Genomic DNA, 27,365 nt, shown 5'->3' on the forward strand with positions numbered 1-27,365 from the left:
AGGGGAGGCAGATGGAAGCTGATGCCAGGCTCCGGAGCCCCATCCTCTTGGACAGGCTGGGGGGTAGGGATGTTAAATTTCAATTAATTAACTAATCAAATAGTTGATGGGATTTCCACATTCCGCCTTTGAAATGTACAAGAGCCCCAGCAGGGGTTCTTGTGCATTGCAAAGACTGAAATGCCTTGTGGAGCCTGGGGCCAGCAGGGGCCTCAGAATCCCATGGGGCCCCAGGCTCCTTGCGGCACTTCCAATTTGAAATGTACAAGAACCCCCACTGGGGCTCTTGTGCATTTCAAAGATTGAAACACCATGTGGAGCCCAGGTGAGCAGGAGACTCCCTACTGGCCCTCGTCTCCAGGCAGCGTTTCAATCTTTGAAATGTACAAGTGTCCCCACTGGGGCTCTTGGACATTTCAAAGTTGTCTGCTGCTGTGCCCCTGCTCCCTCCCACAGAACTGGGGGGAACTGGCTTTTAAGCCAGCTTCCTCTAGCACCTCCTCCTCTTCTCCCCTCCCCCTGCCACCTCTTTCTGATAGAGGTGTTGGGGGGAAGCAACTAGTCGACTAGTGTGTTGTCTATCCGATAAGCTTCTGCTTATTGGATAGTTGACTAGTCGATTAATCACTTAAATCCCTACTGGGAGTGCAGCTAGAGGCTGGGGACGGCCTGTGCAGCCCCTGCCCTCAGGCAGGGCCGGTTCGAGCCACACTTGCGCCCTGGGCAGCAGGTGCACGATGCATGTGTGGCTGTGCCCTGGGCGCACGGCGCACAAGCGGCACCGCCCCCCGCTGTGCACCTTACAGCTGCAATTGGAGGTCCCCCATAGGTTAGCATCCCGGGCAGCTGCCTGGCTAGCCCCCCCCTTAATCCAGCCCTGCCCTCAGGAGAAGCCGCCACTTGGAGACCACAGCCCTGGCCCCCTGGGAGGAGACGTTGCCACAGCAGTGCCACCCTTGCTGCCCTGGATGGCCCCCGTAAATTTCCTCCACACTGCCTCTCAGCTCCCTGCCCTGGACCCCCTGCACTGTGTCCTGTACAAACACTCTCTCCCCTGAGCCACCCACAGCAAATGCTGAGCCTCAGTCCAGCCCCTGAAACCTCTCGCCCTCAGTCCAGACCCTGAAACCTCTCACCTCCCTCCCCTCACTCCTGCATCCCCACCTCCTTTGTATTCTACCAGAAGACAGAAAAACTTCAAATACTGTCTACCAAGAAGCTCTTCTAAGTAAAGTTTGAATCTCTTTCCTTCTTTTATTAATACAAACTTATTTTTCCTTTATTTTTGAAAAGTACAATTATTTACATAAAACATGTACATTTTCCTTTTATTTTCCAAACAAACACACAAAAAATTATTTCACTTAAAGACCAGAGCAATGTTGGGTATTTCTGCTAGTATCTTTATACCTGGGCTGTTGGGACAATGGGCCTACCCTCAGTGAATTACTGATGTACAAAAATAACTCTGATATTATCGTGCAAACAGTTTGACTGCTACTTACACTGACAGCTTCAAAGTGCAGTGCAAATGTTAACTCACTGTTTCTCAGCAGTCACACACCTTGTGAGCATTAGTAGTCTTAGGCCAGGGCCAGCCCACAACATTTTGGCACCTGAGGTGGGGAGCTCTAATGATGCCTCCATACCCCGTCGCTTGGGCCAAAACTTTGAAAGGTCTCAATTCAGCCTTCTTCCTGTTCTACTCTAGAGAAAAGAGAATACATATGCATCAGCAGCAGACACAATTTTCTATACTCTGTGTCCTAGTGCCGCCTCCCCTGCCCCACAGTCTGGCACCTGTGCTTAGGCAGAAGCTTTGGAAACCGAGATGAAGAAAAGTTCAGTTCAGTGACTTATCTGAGACCATGTATTATCAATGTCACATGCGCCAAAGCTATGTCCAAGTCCCTCTAAAAGAACTGAGATTAGAATTCATACATTGCTCATTCTTTACCCTGTATTCAGCCCACTTCATTGTTCTGCCTTGTAATTTTATGGGCCTTTTGTCTATTAGGAGGAATTTCCCTGCTTAAGATAAAATTATCCACTTGGATTTGCACTTATTCTGTGAATTCACTGCCATCAGCAGCCTAATGCAGAATGTGCAATAGCAGTCTGCAGTCTGGGTAAGTATAGTTAACATGAATGCTTGGAGCTAAGGATGGACCATGTTTGGAATGAATGAATGAAGGGAAGCATGAAGGTGGTAGCAATTACAGAAAGCCTGAATTCTCTCAGTATTAGATGTTTGGTTATCTGAAAAGATGATCAGAACAATATATAGGAAACAGGTGTTGAACTTAGAAGTGAAGGGTAAGAGAAATCTGGAAGACCCAAAACTAGATGGATGGATGTTATACACAAGGACTCGACTAGGCGCAGAATTTCTGAGAAACTGCTTTGAGACAGAATGGAAAAGAGAAGAACAGGTAGAGTGGCCCCCATACAGGTGGTTAGAAGAAGAAAAATCTGTGGAATGGGTACGAAGTATGCAGTGTGTGTGTCCTGGGGGAGGATTTTTCTCTTAGTTGTTTCTATATTGGCATTTAATCTTATGTAAATATAAACAACATTACCCACCCCTAGATTGCCATGTGAAAGCTCCCCAGGCCAACTTGCCATATCTAAGGTGAACAAACTTAGAGACATTGAATAAAGTAGAAAAATGCATTTTCTCTCCCGATACATTTTTTTAGCTTGTAATACTATTAGACAAATACATCAATGATGTTTAGGTATAACACATTGCATTCTTCACCTTCCAAAGCGCCTTTGGAGCTGGAAGTCAGTCTTAGGAAAAGACACTGTGACTGTCAACAAAGCAGGTTCCTAAGGGAATTAGGCACCCAAATCCTATTGAAATTCAGTGGCAATTGGATTCCTGAGTTCTGCGGGCTCCCTTAAAAATCCCCAAAAACCTATGCCTACTTTAAGCACAGTTGCATCTTTTCTTTATTTCCAAATAGCTCCAAAAGAACTTGGAAAATTTAATCAATTTTGGAGGTCATTCTGTAAAAACATATACTCGTGACTATGCAAGTAGCACTGGATAAAGCCCTTAGGCTGCGCTTTGGGGGAAATTAAAGGCTTGTAAAAGCTAAGGGTCAATTCAGGCTTATTGTAAAGCAGGGCTGAGGACAGACTTTGCTGGGCTCTATACAATGTGAGCAGGAGCTCTGCTCCAGGCCCTGTAGGGGTGGGGCCTTGGGAAGAAGGGGCAAGGCTAAGGGCAGCCAGCCCTCATTGCCAGGTGGACAGCACTGCATGGGACTCTGGTGATGATTTTAAATGGCCCAGAGCTCTGGATGCTGCTGTTGCAGTAGCAGTGGTGACAGCACAGAACCCCTGACTTTTTTAAATCAGTAGACCCTGGGGCAACTGCCCCTTTTGTCCCTCCCGTTAGCAACCCTGTTGTAAGGAGTTTGGCTCTAACTCCACTGAATAGATGTGTCTATTTATTCCAAAGCTAAATTTGGCTAAGTTTAGGCTGACGTTGTTTTGTTTCCCCACCCTTTAAAAAATATAACACAAGAATTACATTTACAACAACAGAATGATTATAATGTGCTGTCCATTGCAAAGCACTTTGAAAAAGCATGGGGAGACTCATTTCCAGCATTTTACAGATGAGCAAACAGAGGCATGGAGATCTTGCACTGAGACCTACAGGGGCAGGCCACCTGCCCTTGGGAAGCACCATGGTGAAGTCAGTGGGACTCCATGTGAATGCAGAGATTCACCTGTGCAGAACTCGGCGCTGGATTAGGGCTTTGGTGACTTTCCAAGTGAGAGACAGGAAGGCTAAAACCAGAACCGAATCCCACTGGAATACTACTCCATGCTGCAACCAACATGGTGCTGCCTTGCTGCCAAATGAGTGTTACAGTGGCTTTCCCTTTTCTAACCTTTTCCAATATGCACTGAAATTTGTTTACAGGCTAAGGCATTGCAGCAAGGCTGTTCTCTTTCAGATAGCAACTTATAAAGCTGGACAATAACAAAAGAACAGTACTTCTTAATACTATTAATACTGTTTTAATACTATAGCTGATCTTTTCAGAAGTCAGCCGCTGATATTTGTTCAAAACTATGCACATCATTGCAAATACAGTGGAGGTTTTTTAATTCTTGCAGGGTGATGAAATTTCTTGTTCACTTATGAAACCCATCATGTTCCCATGCCAGCTCTGAGCACTTTGATGAAGCAATGGACAGTGCTGCTTCCTGCACTATACTGTCCTTTTCTTATCAATTGTAAAATCATACCCACAACTTAAAAAGTTAAAAGAAAGTTATGGTGGAAGAATCACATTGAAATGCAAAAAGAAATTGTGGAACAGATGCTAAGATGAAGACCCACCCCCAGACAGCTTTTTGGGGCCCAAGTCCCTATCTATCTATCTACTGATCTATCGATCTATTGATTGATCAATCAAATTTCAGGAAAGATGTGGACAAATTGGAGAAAGTCCAGAGAAAAGCAACAAAAAGTAGTAAAGATCTAGAAAACATGAGAGAAGACTGAAAAAATTGTATTTGTTTAGTTTGGAGCTGACATTGCTTTCTGTGCAATTTTTTTCTCTCTGTTGTTGTTGATGTTGCTGCAAAACCAAATGATTAAAAATTGTCAGTCAAAAAGTGAAGTTATTGGTTTTGGGGTGATTTTTTTTAATACAATATCTCCTGTTTTCTGAGATCTAAAAAATATCACCTTCAGGTAGATGTCACAGGAGGCTCTCAGCACAACATGGAGCCAAGTCCATAGTTAGTACCTGTTCCACAGGTTACTGCTAGATTCAGGTTTTTGTATAGTTTTTTTAAAGGGTTTTTTTTACTTTTTTTTGTCCAGACTGCCAACACTGAAGTCTGTATTGTGGACAAATATCGATTCTCAGTGAACTGGTGTAAACCCAGTTACACTGGCTTTACTACATTATAACCACGAGCATAGTCTGGCCCTGTATTATTTTAACCCCAAGAGAAGAATAGCATGAGGATTAGCAGTTGAAGCTTTTCTTGTGCTATGTCTCTATTTCTGTGCCTCTTTGTGTCCTGGAGACACTGAACCACACTGTAAGGAAGGAATAATTCCAACAGAGTTGCACCAAGGTGAGTTCTACGTGTGTTTCAAGAATAATTAACTTTTAAGAATCTGAAGCTGAATCTTCCAATTATAATAAAACCATCTCAAAAGGGGAGAGCAGATATATTAACAAAAGTGAAAGCAGACAAGTTTGGTTTTTGGCAAGCCTGTGTAAATTTACATCAGTTTAAAAGGTTGCTGAAGACATTGGGGGCTCCTAGAAACCTTGTTAAAATTGCACCATCACATTAGAAGGTTGGCAAGAATGAGTTCCCTGTACAGTGATACTCTGTCTGGCTATGGCAGTATAATTCCAGTCATAATTGTAAGATTTATCCCTGGAATTCATAAGCTTTTTGCCTTTGAAATATGGTTTGTATCAAAAGACCAGGTATTTAAAAAAATCCCATGATAGGATCCCTTCCCCACAATCTTCATATGTATATTAAAATTGGAAGGCAAATAGATTTCTAATGTTTCTGACTTTTTCTTTGTGAGAGCATGCATGCCTGGTTGAAGGTGTATAGAATAAGACAAAAGGGCCAATTTTGTGGGGGCCACTTAGTTAAATTATCAGCCTCACAGCACAGGATGAGCTACAATCTTTATTCCTGTTTGATTTCTGCATTTGCTTTTCACCGGTTAGGACAATGACAGTTCCATGCTGGTGCAATTTCACTGATTTCAGTGACTTGCCCTGGTCTCACAATGAATCCTTGTTAGATCTTTCAGTAATAAAACCCATGAGTCCTAACCAGTACCATCAATGGGGCAGCAGCTACTGGAGCCTGGGCCCTTTAAATCTCTGCCAGAGTTCCAGGCGGCACTGAGAGCTGACTGCTCCCTAGTCCCATCCCTTTCATCTGAAGCCCTGCCCTTTACGGGGGGCTCAGAGCGAAGCCCCCACTCACATTGCTCACAAGCCAGTCCTGATCCTATCTCCCATCCACCACCTTTAAATCACTAGACCATACACTTGCTCTTTATAGTCAAAGCAATAAAATATAATGGCTGTATTTTGCTCTCAGTTACACCTAGGCAACTCCACTGATTTCATATTATTTTGATACTATACAGTTTGAGTGGTGTTTCTTGGATGTAAATATAAGGAAAGAATTCGGCCTGTTTCATCAATTATATATTTCTTTCACGGTTCACTGTATTGGGGCAAATTGCAAAGGTTCATTTTCACCTAAAGGTCTGTTGCTAACTTCATTGTCACTACTGAAGCATTCTTTGTAATGCTACTAGTCATAGTGATATCTTTTGGCTGCTGTAACTCAGATTGCCGCACACCAAAGCAGCACTTGAGCATGTTCAGGATATCCTTTTGCCCAGTTTCGCTCACAAAGCAGTACAGTATTGGGTCAGCAATACAATTGAGACTCGTTAAGGCCTGTGTGATTCTATAAGCCTTAAACATACTGGCAGATTGGCTACTGTTTGTCTCATTAAGCACACTGGCAGATTGGCTAAAGTCTGACTCAGTGATGCTGCGAACCAGCAACACAACATGGTAGGGAGTGAAGCAAAAGAAGAAAGTAATGGTGATGCTCAATAGCAGCTTCTTGATTTTCTTTTTTTCTCTGTCTTCTGTGGCTTGATTATGCTTCACAGCTTGGTAGATTTGTTGGTAGCAAAACAGCATGACTGCCAAAGGGATCATGTATCCTGAACAGGTCCGGAAGATGTTTTCTATGGCTTGCCAATATTCTAAAGGATGTTTCTCATAACATAGGAGATGTTTAGTGGAATTGCAAACTTCTGTAAATGTATCTTTCTTCACCAGAATTATACAGTTCACGCTGGTTTCCAAAATCCAAACAAAGATACTAACAAGCAAGGCAAATCTTCTTGTGCGCAAGTGTTGAAATCTGAGAGGGTAAACTAATGCCAGATATCGATTAAGGGAGATGCAGGTGAGGAAGGCAGCACTAGTATACAAATTCATATACATAAGGAAGGCGGAAATCTGGCAAAGCCAAGGAGCAAATCGCCAATTATCTCCACGCCAAGTGTAATCAATCCACAGAGGCAAGGTCAGAGAGTATAGGAGGTCAGCTAAGGATAAACTGAAGAGGTATATCGCTAACTCGTTTTTTTTCCTCACTTGTATACAAGATACACAGAGGGATGCACAATTGACAGGAATACTGATCACAAACACAATGATGTAAACAAATGGAAACAAGTTCTGATCCAGATTGTGCTCTTCAATGCATACCATATTTATAGTCATATCTCCTTATTAAAGCAGTCTTTGAGTTAATTCCAGCCTGGATACTAGCAAGCTCTGTAGTCTTATGGCTCACTTTCTTTTGCTAATTCCCCAGGGAACGGTGACAAAGATCCCATCCAGTGTACTGGAACTTCCTTCTGTTGCGAGGGAAAAAAATGTCATTTGGTTGAGCATTCAGTGAACCCAGTATGCAAAAATATAGTGGCCTTCGAACACTCCAAGCAGGAGTCAAAGAGCTAGACTCACAGGGCTTGATTCACATAGGGGCCAGTTGCTGTTTTCTGATTCAAAGCTGTCTAGCTCTGGAACAAATAAGTCTATACAGGGGCTGCCCCCAACTTCTGCCAGTAGAGGAACAGGCACAGTGGAGGCTTCTGTGCAGTGTCCCCTCCTCTCTTTGGCCCACCCATGTCCCACCCTTGTAATAATGTCCTTGACATATCCCTTCCTTCCCCTGACACAGCAGATCAAGGAGGTGGCTAGCACAGATAGCACCAGCTTCAAATTAGTAGAAAGTTCTCATGGGCAGACAGGATTTTTCACTGGCCTTCTCTGGATACTTTAAAGCCATTCTGTGTTTTCTGCAAAGCAATATTAAATAACTAGCAGACTTACTGTGAGGTCAATTTCATGAGGTCAGTATAAATTCTGCACCTTCAATTAATTCCAAGATCACAGTATCTGCCGTCCTAATGCACGGGACAATCTTCCAATTCCCATTCATGAAACCAGCACCTTTCGCTCTTCAAATCCCTTCTGAGAAATCCCATCTGTCATATTGCCTACATGAAATAAGTGCATTTTTTTATTTAAAAAATGGATTGCCATTTACATCAGTGGGCTTTGGATTAAGCCTATAGCAAATGTACTAGCAACATCAAATCAGGCTTGAATTGCTGGCATAATTTCAGAGAGAGATCAGAGGGGTCTTTTAAATAATAGGTACAGCTGTTCCTATTATCATGGACAGTACTACCCCATGTTACCAGTATGCCCCTCACTGCTGAGATTCCCACCATGATGAATTTCTCCTGTTCTCATTTTCATCTTTTTAAAAAATGATTACCAATATGGGTCATCTGTGTGAACCAGCCTACCTTCATTTCATTTATTCTCCATGTACAAAGAGAATGGGTCTGATCCTGTCCTCAGTAAAGACCCTTTATACCACTCAAGAGGTGACAAGGGCCTTAGCAGGGATAGAAAGAGTCCCATGAATACCCCTGTGCAGGGATGGAACAGCGAGCCCTAAACCCCCCCCCCCCCACACAAAACCCCAGCCTAGAGTTTTACCAAGGAAGTGGATAAGGGAAAGCAGGGAGGGGGCTGGAACACTCTTCACTCAGGCTATTTAGGGCTGTGGAAAAGCTCTGTGGGGCTTCAATGACTTATTGCAGAGGCCATTTTGGCACCTAAAGCAAACCAAATCTGCCCTTACTCTTCTGGGCTGCACCTTCTGTGTTATGAAGTACAGCATGGGATGTGGGCCATTCCTGTGACTGTATATGAAGGAGTCAGTTCTGATATACCTACAGAGGCTACATCTAGACTGCAGAGGTTTTTTTTGGAAAAAGATACGCAAATTGTGAACCACAATTTGCATATCTTTTTCCACATTTTTTATTTCAGAAGAAGATTTTCAGAAATGTGGCCTACCTAGAATCATAGCATACTAGGACTGGAAGGGACCTCGAGAGGTCATCAAGTCCAGTCCCTGCCCTCATGGCAGGACCAAATACAGAGGACCTATACAGAGCCAAAATTCAGAAAAACCTCCTCTTTTGTAAACCTCCTCACCGAGAGGAATACAGGGATGCAGAAAGAACGTGCCCACTTTTTTGGAAACTGTTCTGAAAAAGTGGACACGTTCCCTGGATTTAGCAGAGTTTTTCCAGGATACCGGAAAACCTCTGCAGTCTAGACATAGCTAGATTGAACATATGTGCTTTGCAAAAATCATGAGATCTCATCATCTTAATTTGTGTAAATTCCCCTTCTTCCTGCTTATAACATTCCCTTGTGTCTCTACTACAAAGGTAGGTCAGTGTACGCTGCCTCACATCAACCTAGCTGTGGATATGTCTACATGTAAATTTACCTCCTACTGATACAAGTGCTTCATACCAACATCAGTGGCACTGGAACAATTTTTAGGGAGAGGGTGTTGACTTATGCCCTTCCCCCTCGATCTATTTATGCCCTTCTGATAACTGACAACTCTCCCAGATTGGATTGACCAGATGCCATTTGCCACAATGGTGCTCAGTTTGTCAGGTCCAGGAGAGTTGTCAACCCTAGTCATAGGCATGCGCAGCACATTTCATTAGAGTGTGCACCCAAAGAATTTTTTTAAAATGTACTTTGACCTCCCATTAGCCACACTCCTAACCACTGTTAACCACGGCCCTGGCCCCCATTAGCCATGTCTCTGGAGGTAACCCTCTCCAGGCAAGGTGGGCACATGACCAAAAGTAAAAAGTGTTATGTGACACCCCCCCCCCCAGGACTTTTCCCACCATCCTCCTACCAATAAGGATTAATTCCCCCCCCCCCCACATGCAACTATCCTGCAATTGCATTAACCCAATGTGTGTGACATTAACTAGGGGGCAGAGAGGCTGGGGGAAGTGTTCCCTCTAAGAGTTTCCTCCCATGAGCAGAATGAATTTTGTGTTGTGCACCAGTACTGAGTTCATGTGGCTTGTTTGGATGTGCCATTGTGGCACCCAAGTTATTAATAAATATCTACCTTTCCACTCTGCTGCCATGTCTCCTCCCCTTGCTCCATCTACTCCTATGGTGCCTGCTGCCCCCCAACCCCTCACCCTCCTCTGCTGTCCTGATTCCTGCCCTCCTCACTGCCTTCAGCCTTCCTGAGACCTGACCCCCCTCCACCAGCCCTTCTCTCCCCCCTGTGCCCACTCCTCCAGTAGCCCCACTCTGATCATGTGAGCTACCCCTCCTCATCCCCTCTTCTAACACCTCCCTCGCCTCTCCCCTCTGGTGCTGGTCCCTCCCCTGCGGGTGTCTGCCCTTCTGCTTCACTCCCAGAATTCTCTGGCACCTGCACCTTCCCTTACCCCTGCTTCCTCCTGGTGCCTCCCCCTTCCCTCACTGCCCCTGCCCCCTTTGCCCTTTTTTCCCTGATGCCCATCCCCTCATCACTCTCTGCCCCCATTCCCCTCATGCCCTTCTGCCCTCACACATGATTTGCTCCAACCCCACCTTCCTCATGCCTACCCTTTCTGTCAATCCTTCTCCCAGAACCTCCCCCTTCAATCCCCAATGCCCTTACCCTCTCCTCTTTGAGCATCACCCTGTCCCCCCTCCCACTGACACCTCCCCTCCTGCCCTTTTCCTCATTGTCTCCACTTCCCCCCTAGCATTTGTGTCTCCTCTACTCTGTCTCTTTGGTGCCTTCCCCTTTCTTCCCCCTCTCCCCTCCGCCTCTGTACAAGCCCCTTCAACTTCTTCCCCTTTCTTCCTCCTCCACCCTCCCCCACCGCAAAAGCCCCTTCCTCTCCCACCCCTTCCTCTTATTTCCCCCCCCCCCGTCCTTACTTTCAGCTTCTGCTTTACAGCTTGCAGGGCTGGAGTCAGAGCCAGTCCAAGCTGCAGGGCCGGGGGGGGGGGGGCCCGGGGCACCGCGCAGTGCTGCAGGGCCGGGTGCTGCCGGGACGCGCGGGGGTGCCCCTGGGGTGCCACGCAGTGCTGCCGGGCCGGGCGCCATGTGGTACTGCCAGGCCGGGTGCCGCGTGGTGCTGCTGGGACAGGCGGGGGCATCCCCAGGGGTGCCACGCAGTGGTGTAGGGTGGGGCCTGGGCTGCAAAAATGGCTCAGGCCGCCATCTGTAGTTGGGCCCCAGCTGCTTTTGGAGCTGTGCTGCTGGGTTTTAAAATTCCCGGTGTTTCCCCTTTCACCTGTTGTGCGGCGTTTGAGGATGCCGCGCATGCGCTCTCTCTGCCCCACAGTGCTCAGTAGATGCCTGCAGGGAATTTAAAGTGAGGGGCTGTGGCGCTCTGTCACAAATCCCCCTACTCCTCCAGCAGCTGCTGGCTGGCCCCAGACATTAGGGTGTTCCTGGGCACACCCGGCACACCCTGTGCACACGCCTATGACCCTAGCCCTTCATTGCTCCAGGTGGGGGAGCAGCTGGTGACAGCTGCTGAGTCCTCAGCCTGAGCCAGGAGTAGAGCCTCAGGTTGGTGGCAGAACCCTGGGTGACAGTGGAGCCTTCAGAGCCATTGTCCTGGATCCCTGAGCCAACAGGCTGCAGAGCCCATTGGCGATGGGACCTTGAAGGTCGACAGAGCTCATGAAGCAGTTGCGTGGTGGGATTCTGGTGGGCTGGTGGCGTCAGTATCTATGAGCAGATTGCTTGGGCAATGCAGTACAAGGGGTACAACAGTCATCCACAGCAGAAGGTAGGTCTAGACTGCAATCTAAAATAAAAATAAGATATGCAGTTTGCGCTATGCAAATTGCGTCTCTTATTTTGATTTTATTTCCAAATAGGCTATTTCAAAAATTGGCGTGTCTATATGGCACTGAATTTTGAAATAAAGCACTATTTCAAGTCATCCCTTATTCCTCATGGAATGAAGTTTACAGGGATGATGAAACAGTGTGTCCGCTATTTTAAAAATTATTTCAAAATAGCGGACATGTTCTTTGGATGCAGGGTAGCTATTTTGTGATACCTCTGGAATCCTGAAATAGCCTTGCAGTCTAGATGTACCCAGAGCTGAGTGAAAGACAAGAAACTATCAGAAGACCACAAAGGCCAACAATCGATCTGGTGCTGAGCCGCAGACCTGCAGCTTTCTAAAAGGGATGCATACCATACTTTGTAGTGACCCCACCACCATGCCACCATGAATTCTTCCAAGGAGCCCAAGTCACGGGTTTCTGCCATGAACAGCAAGGAAGAGGAGGTGGAGGAGGAAGAGGACTATTGGGGATAAATAAGTGGGATCCAGCTGTGCTGCAAATCAGGAGCTGTTCTTGACTCCACTTTAATCCAGCTAGTTTTGCAATCGAAGCTTGGGTAAATAAATGTGTAAATAAATGTCCCATTACAGTTATGGCTCCTACAACTTAGCAGAGCACAGTGATTGATTTTTTCATCAATTGATTAGTACTAGGAGAGGTAGAGTATTATCTACTCAGCAAACAGAGGTAGAGTGCTATCTGCTCTTCCTTCCTTTCTAGAGTTAGTGGGGACAGAGGATGGACTGTGCAGAGCAGTGTGTTTATGTACACAGGAATGTCCTTTTAAGCCTCCTGAGAGATCTCTTTGAAACTTCCATGAGGATAGACTACAATTCTCTCCCACAGGTTTTTAGGGATGGTGGCTTTATTTTTTCCTCTGATGTAGGATACTTGGCCATTCCAGTCAGCAATAACTTTGACAGGACCTATTGCTTTAAAAAGGCAGCAAATGGGTCCAAGCAAATCCAGGGCACCAGCAGCAACTGTGCTCCCTTTGCCTTTGTTAGCCTCAGGAGTGAGATATCGGCTGAAATTAACACTACCTGTGGACCATGGTGCCACTATTCAGTTCCATTGCCTATACTCAGTTTCATGCCACTGAAAAATTCCCTATTTGGTTTTTCACCCCAGCAGGTCACACTCCACACTGCTTGAGCTGAGAGTGGCACTGGGCACAAGCACTCCAAAGCAGGCATGTCAATAAGCACATTTTGTCTAACACTTTAGGGGAGAAAGGGAAGGGGGGAGAGCTGCATCTTAAATTTTGCCTTTCATTCCTACTATGCTGATAAAAGTACCTTTGTTTTATCAGTCGTTACAGCTGTTGTGGCTTTGATGGGGACTTTCTGCACCAGTGGAAGAACTGACTCAGATAAGGAGGAGAAAAGACAGGACACTGGAGGATGTGTTCTGTGAGATTCTGAAAACAAATGCTGCATCAGACCTTGAGCTCAAGGTCTGGAGGGTCAGCATTGCTGATTGTGTGGAGAAGGAAAAAGTGGACGGCTGAAAGGGCCAGGAGTCCCAGCAGGAAAAGGAGAGGGAGATGCACCAGGACATAACAAAGCATCTCAGGCAGCAAACACAGATGCTGCAGACTCCAGGTTCAACAGCCTTGGGCTCAACTTCTAATGACGTTTGTAGAGAACTGCAGCATAGTTCATACCTACACCCTCTCAGCATTCCAGCTGGCCGCAGGGCCCACAAGCATACCCCTGTCACTCCATCCAGAGGGAAAGCATGGACAGCCATGCTGAGTTTGTTTGGGGGCCTTATATCTGGCTGTTGGAACTCAGCAGACAGTTACTCCACCTCCACTCTGACGACAAGTTTTCCCCTTTTGCTTCACAAAATTTTGTAGGATCTAAGAGGCAGTTATTACCATTGCACTATTTTTGCACTGAGATCTAGTCTGATGAGTAAACAATGCAGGTGCCATTTCAATTTACCAAAAGCACATTCTGCACCTGCAACTTAAACCTAATTTGATGATGAAGAGATACACAGAGTTGTCACTTAGGCTACATCTAGACTACAGGCTTCTTTCGGAAGAAGCTTTTTTTGGAAGAGATCTTCCGAAAAACCTTCTTCCAAAAGAGAGTGTCCACACTGCAAAAATGCATTAAAAAAGCGCTTTTTCGAAAGAGATCATCCAGACTGAATGGACACTCTCTCACATGTAAGCTGTGATTGCTATGGACAGAATGGCCACCAGCAAATCTGTGCTTTTTCCTCTTTCCTCTTCTTCTGAAATAACTCCCTCTTCCCCATCCATACATGCCTTTTTGCAAAAGAGCTCTTTTGGAAAAAGGCTTCTTCCTCGTAAAATGAGGATTACCAATGCCAGAAAAACTCCTCTGTTCTTTCAGTTTTCCTGTGGAAGAATACAATTGCAGTGTGGACGTTCCTCAAGTTTTGTCAGAAAAATGGCCGTTTTTCCAACAAAAATCTGTAGTGTAGACATATCCTAGGGTATGTCTAGACTACATGCCTCTGATGACAGAGGCATGTAGATTAGGCTACCCGGCATAGGAAAATAATCGCCGCTTTATTTAAATTAAAATGGCTGCCGCGCTGAGCCGATCAGCTGTTTGTCGGCTCAGTGTGCTAGTCTGAACACTCCGCGGTCAACATCAAAGGCAGTTGTCGACCGCCCCGGTAAACCTCATCCCACGAGGCATAGCCTTGTCGACGGAGCCATGTAAAGTAGTTTACTTGGCATAGTCAAAGAAGCGGGGATTTAAATAATCCCCGCTTCATTAAAATAAAAATGGCCGTCTTGCTGTGCCGACGATCAGCTGATCTGGCACAGCGCGGCAGTCTAGACGCAGCGCGGTCGACAAGGGAAGCCTTTGTTGACCGCTCCAGTAAATCTCATTTCAGCGTGACGGCCATTTTTGTTTTAAAGAAGCGGGGATTATTTAAATCCCCGCTTCTTTGACTATGCCGAGTAAACTACTTTATATGGCTCCGTCAATGGAGCCATGTAGTCTAGATGTACCCTAGTATAAGAAACCAGCTGTAGGAATAGCCTGGGAAAATTAAATATGGAGTAATATACTTGAGTAACATCTGGAGAAGTGGATTAATCATATATCCTTTTGGGGAAGTATGTAAAGAAGCTAGTAAAGACCGCCTTCTAATCATTCCAGAGAAAAGTCTATCCCAGCTATGGTATCTCTACAGCTCCCATTTCCATTATATGTTTGTCCTGAACACTGCATTTCAGATCCATAGAGCATTGTCTAAGGAGTCTTGAAAGTTTCTCCTTGCACACCTCCATTTGAAAACAATGGAATTAGCACAAAATTAGCCTTTGATTTGATCACAATCATAAAGAGACTAGTAATTTCAATTTAGTGGAAGAATTTTTTTTAGACTGGAGAATACCTTAATTTTGGGAATCAAAAAAATCCAAGCAAAGTCTGAATACTGGTTTGTATTATGAACTATAAGACTTATGTATTCATTTCAACAAATCCTACTTTTGTCACTAACCACAAGCTTAATCTCATCTGCAAGAGGCACATTTCACTAGGCTTTTCACTTTTTTAATTAAAAAATATCCAACTAATTGATAAAAGCAATTTTCAGTATACTGTGCTATGCTGCTGTAAATAAATGGTTCTGCAGGTAAGATAATGATTAGAGAACTGTGTTGCAAAAGCTGGAAAATCTGTGAGGGCTACTGCTGCAGTAGCACTATGCAAAACAGCAGTAGAGCAGTCAGAAGTTGTAGGTGCATTAAGTTGGTCTGAAATGTCTGTTTTCTATCAAATCCATGTTGAAAACAGTATTGTTTTATATGCTTAAAATGAGAGAGACCCAAATTAAACCTTCTAAGAATAACACCTCCTTAATCTGAATCTTGATTTGAACTTTGCAAGTGGTCCATATCTTTAGATTAAAAAATTCAAGTCTGTATCTGGACAAAGTTTCGGGTGTTTGAAAACCAGATTTTTATGGGAATTTTTATGCTTAAGCCCATATTTAATGTTCACTTAAAATGCCTCCTATATGAGTATGGTATCTCTTGTGCGCTATGCTTGAAATGAATAACATCTTATTTCATGAATTGTTAAATTTTACTCACAATTGATACAAATGTTATCTATCTTTATTATGGAGCCAAGGAAATCTACAAAGACTTCTGTTATCTCTGAGATATGCTTACTGTTTCTCAAAGCAATAAAAAACCCCAATTGTTTTCTCTGTGTCTATTGGTTAGTTTGTAAGTTCTATGGAAAGAGACTTTTTGTTTGTTTTATATAGTACACAGATACACATATTGTTGGTATTAAACAAATAATAAAGAACAATAATCTGATGAGCTGCTGGAACTCCTTAGCTATGATGATGCTGGGACAAAATTATAGTGACAGAAGCTGTATAGAGTAGAACTTTAGAGTTATGAACTGATCAGTCAACCATAGATCTCATTTTGAAATACACAATCAAGCAGCAGAAGCAGTGACATTCCCCCCCTCCCCAATGGTGTTAAAGGCAAACTACTAAAAAAATAAAGGGAAAGCAGCATTTTTCTTCTGCATATTAAAGTTTACAAACTGTAATAAGTCAATGTTCAGCTGAAAACTTTTGAAAGAACAACCATAATATCTTAATAATCAGGTTGGCATAGTGTAGTAGTAATCTCCCATTCTTTGAAATGATCCACCACTCTTCCACCTTGAGCCTCTCACACATGTGGTATTAGCATTAGATAGTCTTTCTCCACACCCCTATATGTCTCATTGTTTAGTAGTTCTTGCTGATGCTGTCAGCATAACATTAAAAGAGAACCCGCAGAAGAGCTGTACTAAAGAATAATGCTGCTGGTAAAAGTTATGTCCCTGCTGGTTTCTTAAAAGTTCTAGACTTACCTGGAAAGCCATGCATTCCAGTGTTGCAGTTTTTACTCTGATGCCATAATTATTGTGAACAGGAGCTGGTCTTCAGACAGAAAACTGCTGCAGTAAAGAGTGACATTAGGAAAAGAGGAAACTGCAACCCACATGTTTCGTAGAGATTACACCAATGAGAAAACAGCTCAATGGACAGGATGAATGTATTCAGATTTGTTAAAAAAAAATCTGCCTTACTTTTCAGGCATTAATTTTTGTTTTCCACTTTGCCTTATTAATCTCCTTTTGGCAGCAAGAAAGTGAACAAAATGACTGAATAAGCCAGGGTGCTGAAACTTTGCCCATGTGAGGTTGCCTTGGCAACCTTACAAGAGCCCAAAATCAGCATCTGATTTCATAAAGTGGAGTATATTGTGGCCACCCTTTTCTATGCTACTGACGTGGAGAATGCAGAGAGGATAGCTCCATAGTTACAGTGCTCCATTTTTTAAATTTTAATATGCCAAAAATCAGAGGTTCTTACTAACTCCTGCTTGTTGAAGTATCAGACATTCATTTTTTATTTCAGCTTTTCTCAGACAACCTAATTCAGTTAGTTGGAAATTAGCCAGAACAAAACTTAACTGAAACTGAAAAGGACCTGAGGGTTTGACCCAATAAGAATTGATTCATTTCAAAATTTGTAAATATGGATTTAAAAACTATATTAATCCATTTACAGGGTCAAGTCTTTGAATGGGAGTTTTGCCTCAATAAGGACTACAGGATTTGACCCACGACATGAAAGTAAAATACATGTAATATACAGAATATGTAAATGTATATAAGTAAAAGTTCTATAAACTGCAATTAAGACCTGCTCCAACTGAAGTTAAAAGGAGGAAATTCAGGCCTTTGAATCTTTTAACAAATAATCCTGGTTTAACTATTGCACAGTTGGTTAATTTGTGCACATCCTCTTTTTTTCTCTGTGGGTGAGACACTTTGTTTTTGTTTACATTAATTCTCATAACTTTTGAGTTTGGTTGGTTGTGAATCACTTCTGCATTTGGTAGACTGGTACATCTCAGCAGCAGATTTCTACATACTGGGTAACACAAACAGATGGCCTATTTGCTGATTCAAATGAAATGAATAGGAGAAATTAAATATAGGCCCGTGGTATCATATTTCAAAACCGTGAAATGAGTTAACCAGCAAGTTCAGGCTCTGTCGAATCAGAAGACAACACTAGAGAGCTCTTTTCTGTTTGATTCAAAGATCTGAATTCTGTTTACCTGCCACAACAAGACCCAATATTTCCATTCACCATGTTTGCAGTGATGGGTACATTAAACCAAAATTTTACAGTAATGGATACATTAACCCTAAAATCACTGATCAGTTTCAAACTGAAGGATGCCTACAAAATGAGGTTCAGACAATAGTCTACAATATGGCAATTGGGTGTTTTTTTGCCACCTGAGATGGTGTACAGATCAGGACTCTATTTGGAAGGGAATCTGTCAGTCTTGCATTCTGCTCACTGATCTAAACATTCTGTAGCTCCCAGAGATTCTGACTCACCTTTCACCTCCCCATTGTGGACTCAGGATGAGATCGGTGGTAGCTTAGTTTTTCTGCTGAAGTTTCTTTTTCTGCCACGAGAAAGAAGCAATTTGTTTTTATTAATATAAAATGTTCAGATTGCTGTTTTTTCTTGTATTATGTTGTACGCTAACTATTATAACCAATTTCTTCACTGTGCACTTATCAGAAAAGGAAGCAGAAGCAGAAGAGGAGCTGAAGCATCATATACTGCGCAAGAACTTTCTGGGCATGTCTACACAGCAGCGTTACAGGCAGTCCCCAGGTTACATCAATCCGACTTACGTTGGATCCCTAGTTACAAACGGGGGGAGGGCGCACCTAGTATGGGGTGCCTTCCCCACTGTCGCCGCCTCCGGCGGCGCGGGGGGCGCTTCCCCCCAGCAGACCAGGGAGACGCGGAGTGGCTTTTCTCGCCGTGGAGGACGCGGGTCTGCTGGAGGGAACAAGACACCAGCCAAAAGGGGGCACCCCAGAGCGGAAAAATTAATTTCCTAGGGAACAGCAGGAGCAGCAGGCACTGAGACCCATTGTGTTACAGTCCCCACCTTGGGAGCAACAGCTCTTTCCCTCTTCAGCACTAGAGCTGCAAGTATCTTGTTAGCGTCACGTGAAATTAACAAGTCCCTTCCAGCCTGGCAGAGGTGAAGCTGAAAAATTACCCAGTGGTGTGGGTGGGCAAGAATGGGGAGGAGCAGGACAGAAGGGAAGAGGGGATAAGCCCCAACCCCAGACCCTGGCTGGAGTGGAGCAGGGTAAGCCCCGAGGGGATGGGTCTGGTTGCAAAGTGGGTGAGTGGACAATGAGGACCCACCTGTGGCTAAACTCCTGTTCCCAACACAGAATTTTTCTTTAAAATTAATCCTGTGGATAAATTCACACACACACTTCACAGGAAGGGATTTCCATTTTCTGCTCAGCAGAATACAACAGCTTTGATTGTATCAATATTTCACTGTACTCTCCAATGACTATTGATTACACTTAATACCCATTTCACTGAACCATCTGTAGCAAATTCTATTTGGAACAGTAATATGCATTGAATAAACTTTTTTTAGTTATAAAATTTGGTCACTCTTCAGCTTTATAAATGAAGGCTGCAATTACATTTAAATTCCAGATTTGAAATATAAATGTATAATATGTGTGTATATAGTAGTGTGTGTATATAGTATATAATACACACACACACACGCATATATATATATATACACATACATACACACACTTATAACTATATATATATATATATATCCATATATATACATGCACATTATGTGTGTGTGTGTATAAAAATGTGTGTGAAAAATAATGGTGCCCTATGATAACTTGGGTGGTTAACCATGGATGTCCATAGGACGGCTACTTTTTACTTGTGGATACTTGAGTACAATTAAGATGCGATACTTTTGTACTTTTACTCAAGCAGTTTTCCTGAAAGATACTTTGACTTTTACTTAATTACATTTTTTTTCAAAGTAGCTGTGCTTTTACTCAAGTAACTTTTTTGGGTACTTTCCCCACCACTGCATTGGCCTCTCATTGGCAAATGAGATGATCATTCCAGAGTTGAGGATCTTCTACTGAGAATAATCTGGATTCATTTAGGTGCTGAACAAAACTTATCAAAGTGACTTAATCTGTCACATCATTATGGCAAAATAATGTTACTAAACTGCTCATCATTTAAAGATGTGGCAAGATATATAATCTAGTAGATTGATTAGGGAGTGGAAGCCAAGAATTCTAACTCTGGTTCTGCCACTGACTCACTTTGTAGCTTTGAGCAGTTATGTAACCTGTTTATTGCCCGCCTCTCCATTGCAAAACAGAGCTGATAATACTGCTTTACATAGCTTGATGGAATGTGGAAAGATTAACTAATTAATGTTTATAATTACAAAATGTTATACATGTGTTCAATGCTGTTAGTAAGGATTAGCAAACAAACAGGAAATATTAGTCACTGTTTAGTCACTTCAGTTATTCAACAACATAAGAAGCAGAAGTAATTGCTGATGCAAGATTAGCAATATCCCTTATTCAGATAAAAAGACAAGACCTGGATTTCTATATGAAGATCTGACACTGACTAGCTATTGGATCTTTTCACCTCTTTGTGTCTCATTTTCCCCAGCTGCAAAAGGAGTAATTATTCTTATAAAGTGCTTATGATCAACAGATGAAAAGTCCCATTTATAGATAAGTACTGTTAATATTTCAGCGCATTACCAATTTGATTCACCTTCCCTTTTTACAGAATGTTTTATTGGATAAAAGCTTCAGGGGGTAGACAAGTTAGTTGGTAACAGGAAAAACTTGTGGGAAAGACCATTCATTCCTCACCTACAGACAACCCTGTAATCTCAAACAAATTCTTTCCAGTAGCCACGCAACACATCTCCATCATAATCATGAAGGAACTCACACCTGCGATCAGTTCCAGTGCCAACGCTATCTACACAAACAATTCCATCATTAGACTCAACCACATCACCCACCACATCAGAGGCTCATTTAACTGCATTTCCACTAATGTGATTTATGCCATCAATTCTCCTCTTCCATGTATATTGGCTAAACTGGACAGCATCTACAGGAAAGAATTAATAGACACATATCAGATATCCGAAAAGACAACACACAGAAACCTGTTGGGAGAACACTTTAACCTGCCCTGGCGTTCATTAATGGATCTCAAAGTCACAGTGTTGTTTCAGGCCAATTCCACAATCCAAATACACAGGGAAGCCTTAGAACTTAACTTCATTTACGCGTTTAAGACCCATCATAAAGATATGAAAAAAGACATCACCTGGCTAGCACACTATCCACATCCTAATGACTTAACAAACCACACAATGGGTACTTAAAAATAATTTGCACCGTCTCTATCAATTTCATGTAACATGAACACTCTAATTCACTGTTTTTTTCTTTCCCTTCCTTCTCCCCCCCATCCCGTTTATTTTGGAATTGGACTTTTAATATTTCATTCATCTGAACAAGTGGGTTGCAGCCACGAAAGCTCATGATACTATCTACATGTTTTGTCTTTATGGTGCTGCTAAACTATGTTTTTTTAAAAAAAAGTGTTTACATAAGGGAGGTCAATGTTGGTATAACTGCATCAATCAGGGAGTGCCAGTGTGTATTTTTCACATCCCTGAGCAATGTAGTTATACCAAGAACTAACTGCATAGTGTAGATCTTGATTTATACTTTTCACTTTTACATTTGATTGCCAGCACTTGAGCTTCTATTTTTCTGAGTATGATTTGACTTCCAATTTTGAAAAGATTTCTTTTTGCTTTTAATTGTCTCTTTTACTATGTTGCTTGAATTTGTTTATCTTCCTACTATTTTTTGTTTTGGTTATACATTTCATTTGAGCCAGTGCTCTGGTGTTTTAAAAAAGTTTCAATACAGCTTGCAGGTTTTTCAATGTTATGTTTGTTCCTTTAAACCTGTTTAACCAACCTCCTCAGTTTTCTGTAGTTGCCTTTTGAAGTTAACTGCTACTTTGGAATTATTAGATCTCCATCCCTATTTTGATTTGAATTACATTAGGGTCACTATTACTAAACAGTTCAGCTATGTTCACCTCATGGACCAGATCCTGACCATCACTTAGGACTAAATCAGGACATTCCTCCATGGCTTCCAGGATGGCAAGTTGCTCCAGGATGCAGTCACTCTGTTCCACTGCTGGACAGTTGTAGGATATTGCTCAGAGGGGTGCTTGTATCAGTGCTGCCCAGTATATTTACAATTACACCCCCGTGTGCTTGGTCTGGTGTTTCCCCCCAGCGCTGTGGGGCAGTGATTCATGCAACAAGTGCAGCAGCAGGGCCCTGCGGCCAGACTCCTTAGGTGGGGAGGGGTGCAAATACACACGCGGCATTATCAGCCCGACGGGCCGGCCAGCGCCCGGGCCCTGTCCCCGTCTGTCTCGCTGGGCGGCAGGCTCTGAACCTGCGGTAGAGGTGAATCTGCCCTGGGCTGAGCCTCAGGCTCGACTCCAACCACCCTCCCGCCAATAGGACGCCTCGTGGGCTTTCTTCGCTCAGTCCCGCCCACCTCCAATATGGCGTCGAAGTGGCTTCACTCGGACGCCAGCCTCTCGCAGAGGCACGTAACGTAGCTCGCATCTTCGTGCCCTTATACAACATGGCAGCAGCTACCTACAGCTCGCGCTATCACGTGACCGCTCGAGCTCCTTCCCTCCGCCCCGTTTCTTTCTCTCCTTTCGGAAAAGGTGGGCGGGTCCCGGAGAGGCCGAGTCTCTGTCAGGTGATCGCCAGCTGGCGCGGTCACGACGGCTGGGGTGCAGTGAGAGTTGCTGTAGGAACGGGATGGCTGCTGCGGACGCTGCCGGCGGGAAGCGCGTGGGCTGCCCTGGCTGGGCGCTGCTGTGGGGCTGGGCGCTGCTGGGCTGCGCCTCGTGTCCTCGCCCCCCGGGCTACGTGCTGGACGATTCGGGCGGGCTGGGTCGAGAGTTCGACGGCATCGGGGCCGTGAGCGGCGGAGGGGTGAGCGGGGACAGGCAGGGCGGGAGGGGGTTTCGGTGGGGCAGGGGTGGATAGAGGGTGAATGGGGAACGGAGGGAGCGGGAATATGAGCGAGTGGGGGGTCTGGAGGGCAAGAGGAAGGGAAGTGGGTGTGAGTTGGGGTGACTGGAGGGAGATCAGAGTCTTGGGCAAGTTTTTGGGTGCCCCCCCCCCGGGTTGTGCAGCTGTGTATGGGGAGAACGAACAAGGCTGAGGAGACACATCTCTTGTGCTGTGTGTGAGGACTGCCCTTAGATTTTCAATGCATAGTGAAGGGCTCTATAAGGAAAACAAGAAGAAATAGTAGTATACGAAAATCCAGAAGGATGAGTGTGTGTCTGTGTGTTGAGGGGAATGGGATGGGGGTATTGCTGCAAGTCATATTCAGGTGCTAAAAGCATGGCACCAAGTTAGTCCTGGAGTGAGACAAGAGTTTCCCTACATGTTAGTTGCAGCTCCTGGCTATGAGTAACGTTTGAGGTTGTGAATTATTTGGGACAGTGCTTCTTGTTGGCCCTTGTCCTCTCAAAAGCAAGATTTGGGATGTATGTGTAGTCTATTTCCAGATAGGACACTAATAATCTTTCTTTAGGAGATTCTAAAGGACAAATTAATCCTTGGCTAGCTAGAGTGAAATTCTTGGATTACTTGTATCAATGACTTACTTTGGTTAAAGACTTCTCTCTGCTGTTTTTAAAATATTTAAACCACCAAATGCCTAGTAAGTTTCCACAGACCTCTTCCAGTCCAAGGATTAAAGTCATGAGCTTCATTCAAACTCTACTGTGGTAGGTTACTGGAGTTAGCTTGGACATGTAGTCTGACTTGGATTTAGGAGGAAAAAAAGCAGGGAAAATGTATAGAGGAAAGAAGACCATGTTAGTTGGATAAAAGGTTTTACTTGGGAAAATGTATGTCTCCTCATACCCGAGATGGATTATATTGTACAGGCAGTCCCCGGGTTACGTACAAGATAGGGACTGTAGGTTTGTTCTTAAGTTGAATCTGTATGTAAGTCGGAACTGGCGTCCAGATTCAGACACTGCTGAAACTGACCGCCAGTTCTGACTTGCATACAGAATCAACTTAAGAACCCCAGGCGTCCCCAAGTCAGCTGCTGCTGAAACTGATCAGCAGCTGATTCCAGGAAGCCCGCAACTCTGCCTGGGGCTTCCTGTAGTCAGCGCTGGTCAGTTTCAGCAGAAGCTGACTTGGGGACGCCTGGGGCAGAGCAGCTGGGGTGCTGCTGGGTTGCTCCAGTAGCGCCGCTCCTCGGTGCTACTGGACCAACCCAGCAGCACCCCAGCTGCTCTGCCCCAGGCGTCCTGATTCAGCCGCTGCTGAAACTGACCAGCAGCGGCTGAATCAGGACCTGGGGCAGAGCAGCTGGGGTGCTGCCGGGTTGGTCCAGTAGTGCCCAGAGCGGGCGCTACAGGACCAATCGGCAGCGCCCCAGCTGCTCTGCCCCAGAGTCCAAAACAAAAGCCTGGTCTGCTGGGGGGGGGAGCACGCTAGCTGCGCCCCCTCCCACCAGCAGACCAGGGACACGGGGAGCAGAGCCGCAGCGGCAGCGGCTGCGGCTGCGGCTGCGGCTTCAGTCCCGTGCCTGTGGTCTGCTGGGGACGGTCCCCAGCAGACCACAGGCACCCAGACTGAAGCGGCAGCAGCGGCGGTTCCACGCGCCTCTGAGGCTTTGCTCTGGCAAAGCCTCAGAGGCACGGGACCCCCCCGCGGCTGCGGCTTCAGTCCGGGTGCCTGTAGTCTGCTGGGGACCGTCCCCAGCAGACCACAGGCACCCAGACTGAAGCCGCAGCAGCGGCGGTTTCCCGCGCCTCTGAGGCTTTGCTCTGGCAAAGCCTCAGAAGCGCAGGAACCCGCCCGGTGCCCCTGGTCTGCTGGAGACGGTCTCCAGCAGACCAGGGGCACCGGAGCAGCTTACGAACGGGGCTTTCTCGCCCCGACCTCCGGGGCGAGAAAGCCCCGTTCGTAAGTGCGGATCCGACATAAGTCGGATCCGCGTAAGTCGGGGACTGCCTGTATTCTGCATTTTATTACAATGCCTTGAGGCTTAGATAGGACTCCCTTTACTATTTGAAATTCAAATAAATAATAACCCTCTACATATATTCTTTTTTTTCTTTCTTTTTTCAGGCTACCTCTCGACTTTTGGTGAATTACCCAGAGCCTTATCGCTCCCAGATCTTAGATTATCTGTTTATGGTAATATTTGTCTTACAACCTCTTGTAGAACTTTAGTGTGTACACTTATTTTTCATGGTGAATTATAATGAATTAGTTCTCTATAATGAATTAGTTACTTAAAAAACCTACCTTATTTTCTGCAGTATTAGAGGGACTGCTTAAATAAAGTCATGCTATTAATTATTATAACAATACGTAGAGCCTTGTTTTTAAAGGTACTGACACATCTGGATGCTTTTGAAAATCCTATTAGGCACCTTATACAAAGACTAACCAATACTAATTTACCTATAATTGTGATTGCAAACAATATTTTGTTGTCTTTTTATGCTTGTTTTTTAATTGAAACAAACATCTGATGTTTGCTTAGTTGTTTTTAATTAAATATCAATAAAACATCAACTGAATGTTTATCCATCGAACTCCAGAAATGGTTATTTGTTCTCAGCACTTGTTTTCATTATTTCTTTGTGTAGACTGTTATCTTATAATTTCTAAAGCATACTAATATGCTGTGTGTTACTTAGGGCTTGACAAACAATGTAATCTACTCACCCGTGGCGAGTAGATTACACCCTGAAAGAGCCAGCGCTGAGCGATTTGCACATGCACAGAATGATCTGCGCATGCGCAGAGCGCAGAACCGTGCGGCTGGCGAGCAAGGCTCACTGCCGCTTGGCGAGCCCATGGTATGTGTACAATCTGCTGGTGTGAAAATTTTCTATTTAACATTACTATAGTGCTGTTAGCAAAGTGCACTAGAGAACATTACAAAAGATTATTCATGACGGTATATGAGAGAGCCCCAACTCCTTTCATTTGCCTCCCCAGCTGCCTTCTTTATGGATTTTTGGGCATCTGTGTTGAACACACATTGGCTAAAAGTAACCTCACCCCAACATACAATGAATAGACATAATTCTTACTGATAAGAGAGCTAATCTATATTACGATTCTGGCTCGGTCATTCACTGACTTGTTTTAACTTCTTAGCTCCTGAATATGCAAACACTTATGTACTTGCTTGTTCTATGCACATAAGCAGTCTTTTTGACTGCAAAGAGACTACTTTTGTGTAAAGTTAAGCATGTTCATTAGTGTTCACAGGACTTTATCTTCACCTTTCTGAGACCAACTGTCTCTGTGTGTAAAACAGGGAATGCTGGCCTAATTCTGCAGCTTGCTTTGCAATCCTGTCTAATTACAAGATAGTATGGTTATAAATACAGCAACTTGAAGGTAAGTTTTATTTGTGTGGTGATAACTCTATCTGGGACCTAAATTCTAAGGCTGAATAGTCAGATCTTGTTACCCCATGGTGTAATAGCTGCCAAGAGTAAACACCACTTTTCCTAAATTAAGACAAAATAAGGAATTATACTGAATAAACTAAACAGTGTAAGGATACTTCCTCTTGGTAATAACCATAATATAGGCTAATCAACATCTTATTGTTTCTGTTGGAGTTTGTTTAATTTTGAAAATACCAATTACTGAGATTCTGTTTTATTGCTATTCTGAAATAGCTAATTACTAGATATTTGAGAGTTTGTCTGTTCAAGAACTCCTCTTAAACGTTGAGAACTAGGACCACCAAATTTTCTACATAGCTTCCTTTTATCAAAACTTAAAAAGCAAGGCAAGGGTTTGTTGTACCAGGGAAATAGGTTGTGTCTGGAATGGGATTACATTTCATAAAACCATAAAGAAAAGACTCACCAGGCAGGTGAAAGGGGCTTCCCTGATATGGAAGTACCCCGGCTCCAAGCCTCGCATCCTCTCCCTCTCCCTTCATTCATATGGGGACAATGCTGGCTGTTCCCCTTTGTTAGGGAGGAATGGGGGGAAAGTGCACAGGTTGCTGCATTCCTCACTCTGGCTGGAAACTGTTCACTGTGCTCTCATTCCCAGTTTCTGAAAAATATAATAATTTAAATAAAGCATGCACATTTTCCTTTTATTTAAAAAACCCAAACCTTAATTGAGTTAAGGATCTTAGAAATTCTAGATAAATGTGCTAGTGATTAAATATTTTGGGACATTGGGATAGAACTAGAAGGTTTTTTTTTCTAGTTTAAAGGTGGATAAATAAAGGGTTGATGTAGTCACCAAGGTTCCCTCTAAATTTTTCCATCCATGTGTGGAATAATTTGTATGCACTGGAGCATGAACAAATGTGCATCACCAGGAGAAACACAAACCTAACTGAGGGCGCTCTGCTAATCAGCTGGGTGTCGCTGGAATCTCTCCTGGGCAGCCACACAAGCACACAGCTTACAAGGAACTCTGGTGGTCATAACTATTATGGGTTGTAAACCCTGAAGACAATTTTGAATCAGAGGCCA

The 27,365-nt window shown here is 44.1% G+C and overlaps 2 protein-coding genes across 4 annotated transcripts in view; one reads left to right on the top strand and one right to left on the bottom strand.

The window, feature by feature from the left end:
• Positions 1-1,811: 1,811 nt before the first annotated feature.
• GPR65 (G protein-coupled receptor 65) lies at positions 1,812-16,824 on the bottom strand. 3 transcript variants are annotated; one of them, XM_075926751.1, is made up of 3 exons: positions 16,697-16,824; positions 7,980-8,107; positions 1,812-7,462 (listed from the first exon to the last, which is right to left on the bottom strand). In XM_075926751.1, exon 3 carries the CDS (start codon positions 7,323-7,325, stop codon positions 6,279-6,281), a length of 1,047 nt encoding a protein of 348 aa, XP_075782866.1. In that variant the 5' UTR covers positions 7,326-7,462; positions 7,980-8,107; positions 16,697-16,824; the 3' UTR covers positions 1,812-6,278. The 3 variants fall into 3 exon arrangements, with proteins under 3 accessions (XP_075782866.1, XP_006112089.1, XP_075782867.1); XM_006112027.4 differs by having other exon boundaries at positions 7,941-8,107; XM_075926752.1 differs by lacking the exon at positions 7,980-8,107 and having other exon boundaries at positions 16,697-16,811.
• A 5,599-nt stretch (positions 16,825-22,423) lies between these two features.
• The window catches only part of GALC (galactosylceramidase), a 52,957-nt gene continuing 48,015 nt past the window's right edge, over positions 22,424-27,365 (top strand). The window contains exons 1-2 of the mRNA XM_006112029.4: positions 22,424-22,800; positions 24,970-25,038. Of these exons, the coding sequence (XP_006112091.2) occupies positions 22,624-22,800; positions 24,970-25,038 (246 nt within the window). The 5' untranslated portion in view covers positions 22,424-22,623. The remainder of the gene's footprint in view (positions 22,801-24,969; positions 25,039-27,365) is intronic.

The sequence above is a fragment of the Pelodiscus sinensis genome, chromosome 4 (genome assembly GCF_049634645.1).
Source record: "Pelodiscus sinensis isolate JC-2024 chromosome 4, ASM4963464v1, whole genome shotgun sequence".
Taxonomy (NCBI): Eukaryota; Metazoa; Chordata; order Testudines; family Trionychidae; genus Pelodiscus; species Pelodiscus sinensis.

What these genes read in the sequence shown, in the direction of transcription:
- GPR65 (XM_075926751.1), bottom strand. Translation starts at nt 7,325, where the DNA reads ATGACTATAAATATGGTATGCATTGAAGAGCACAATCTGGATCAGAAC.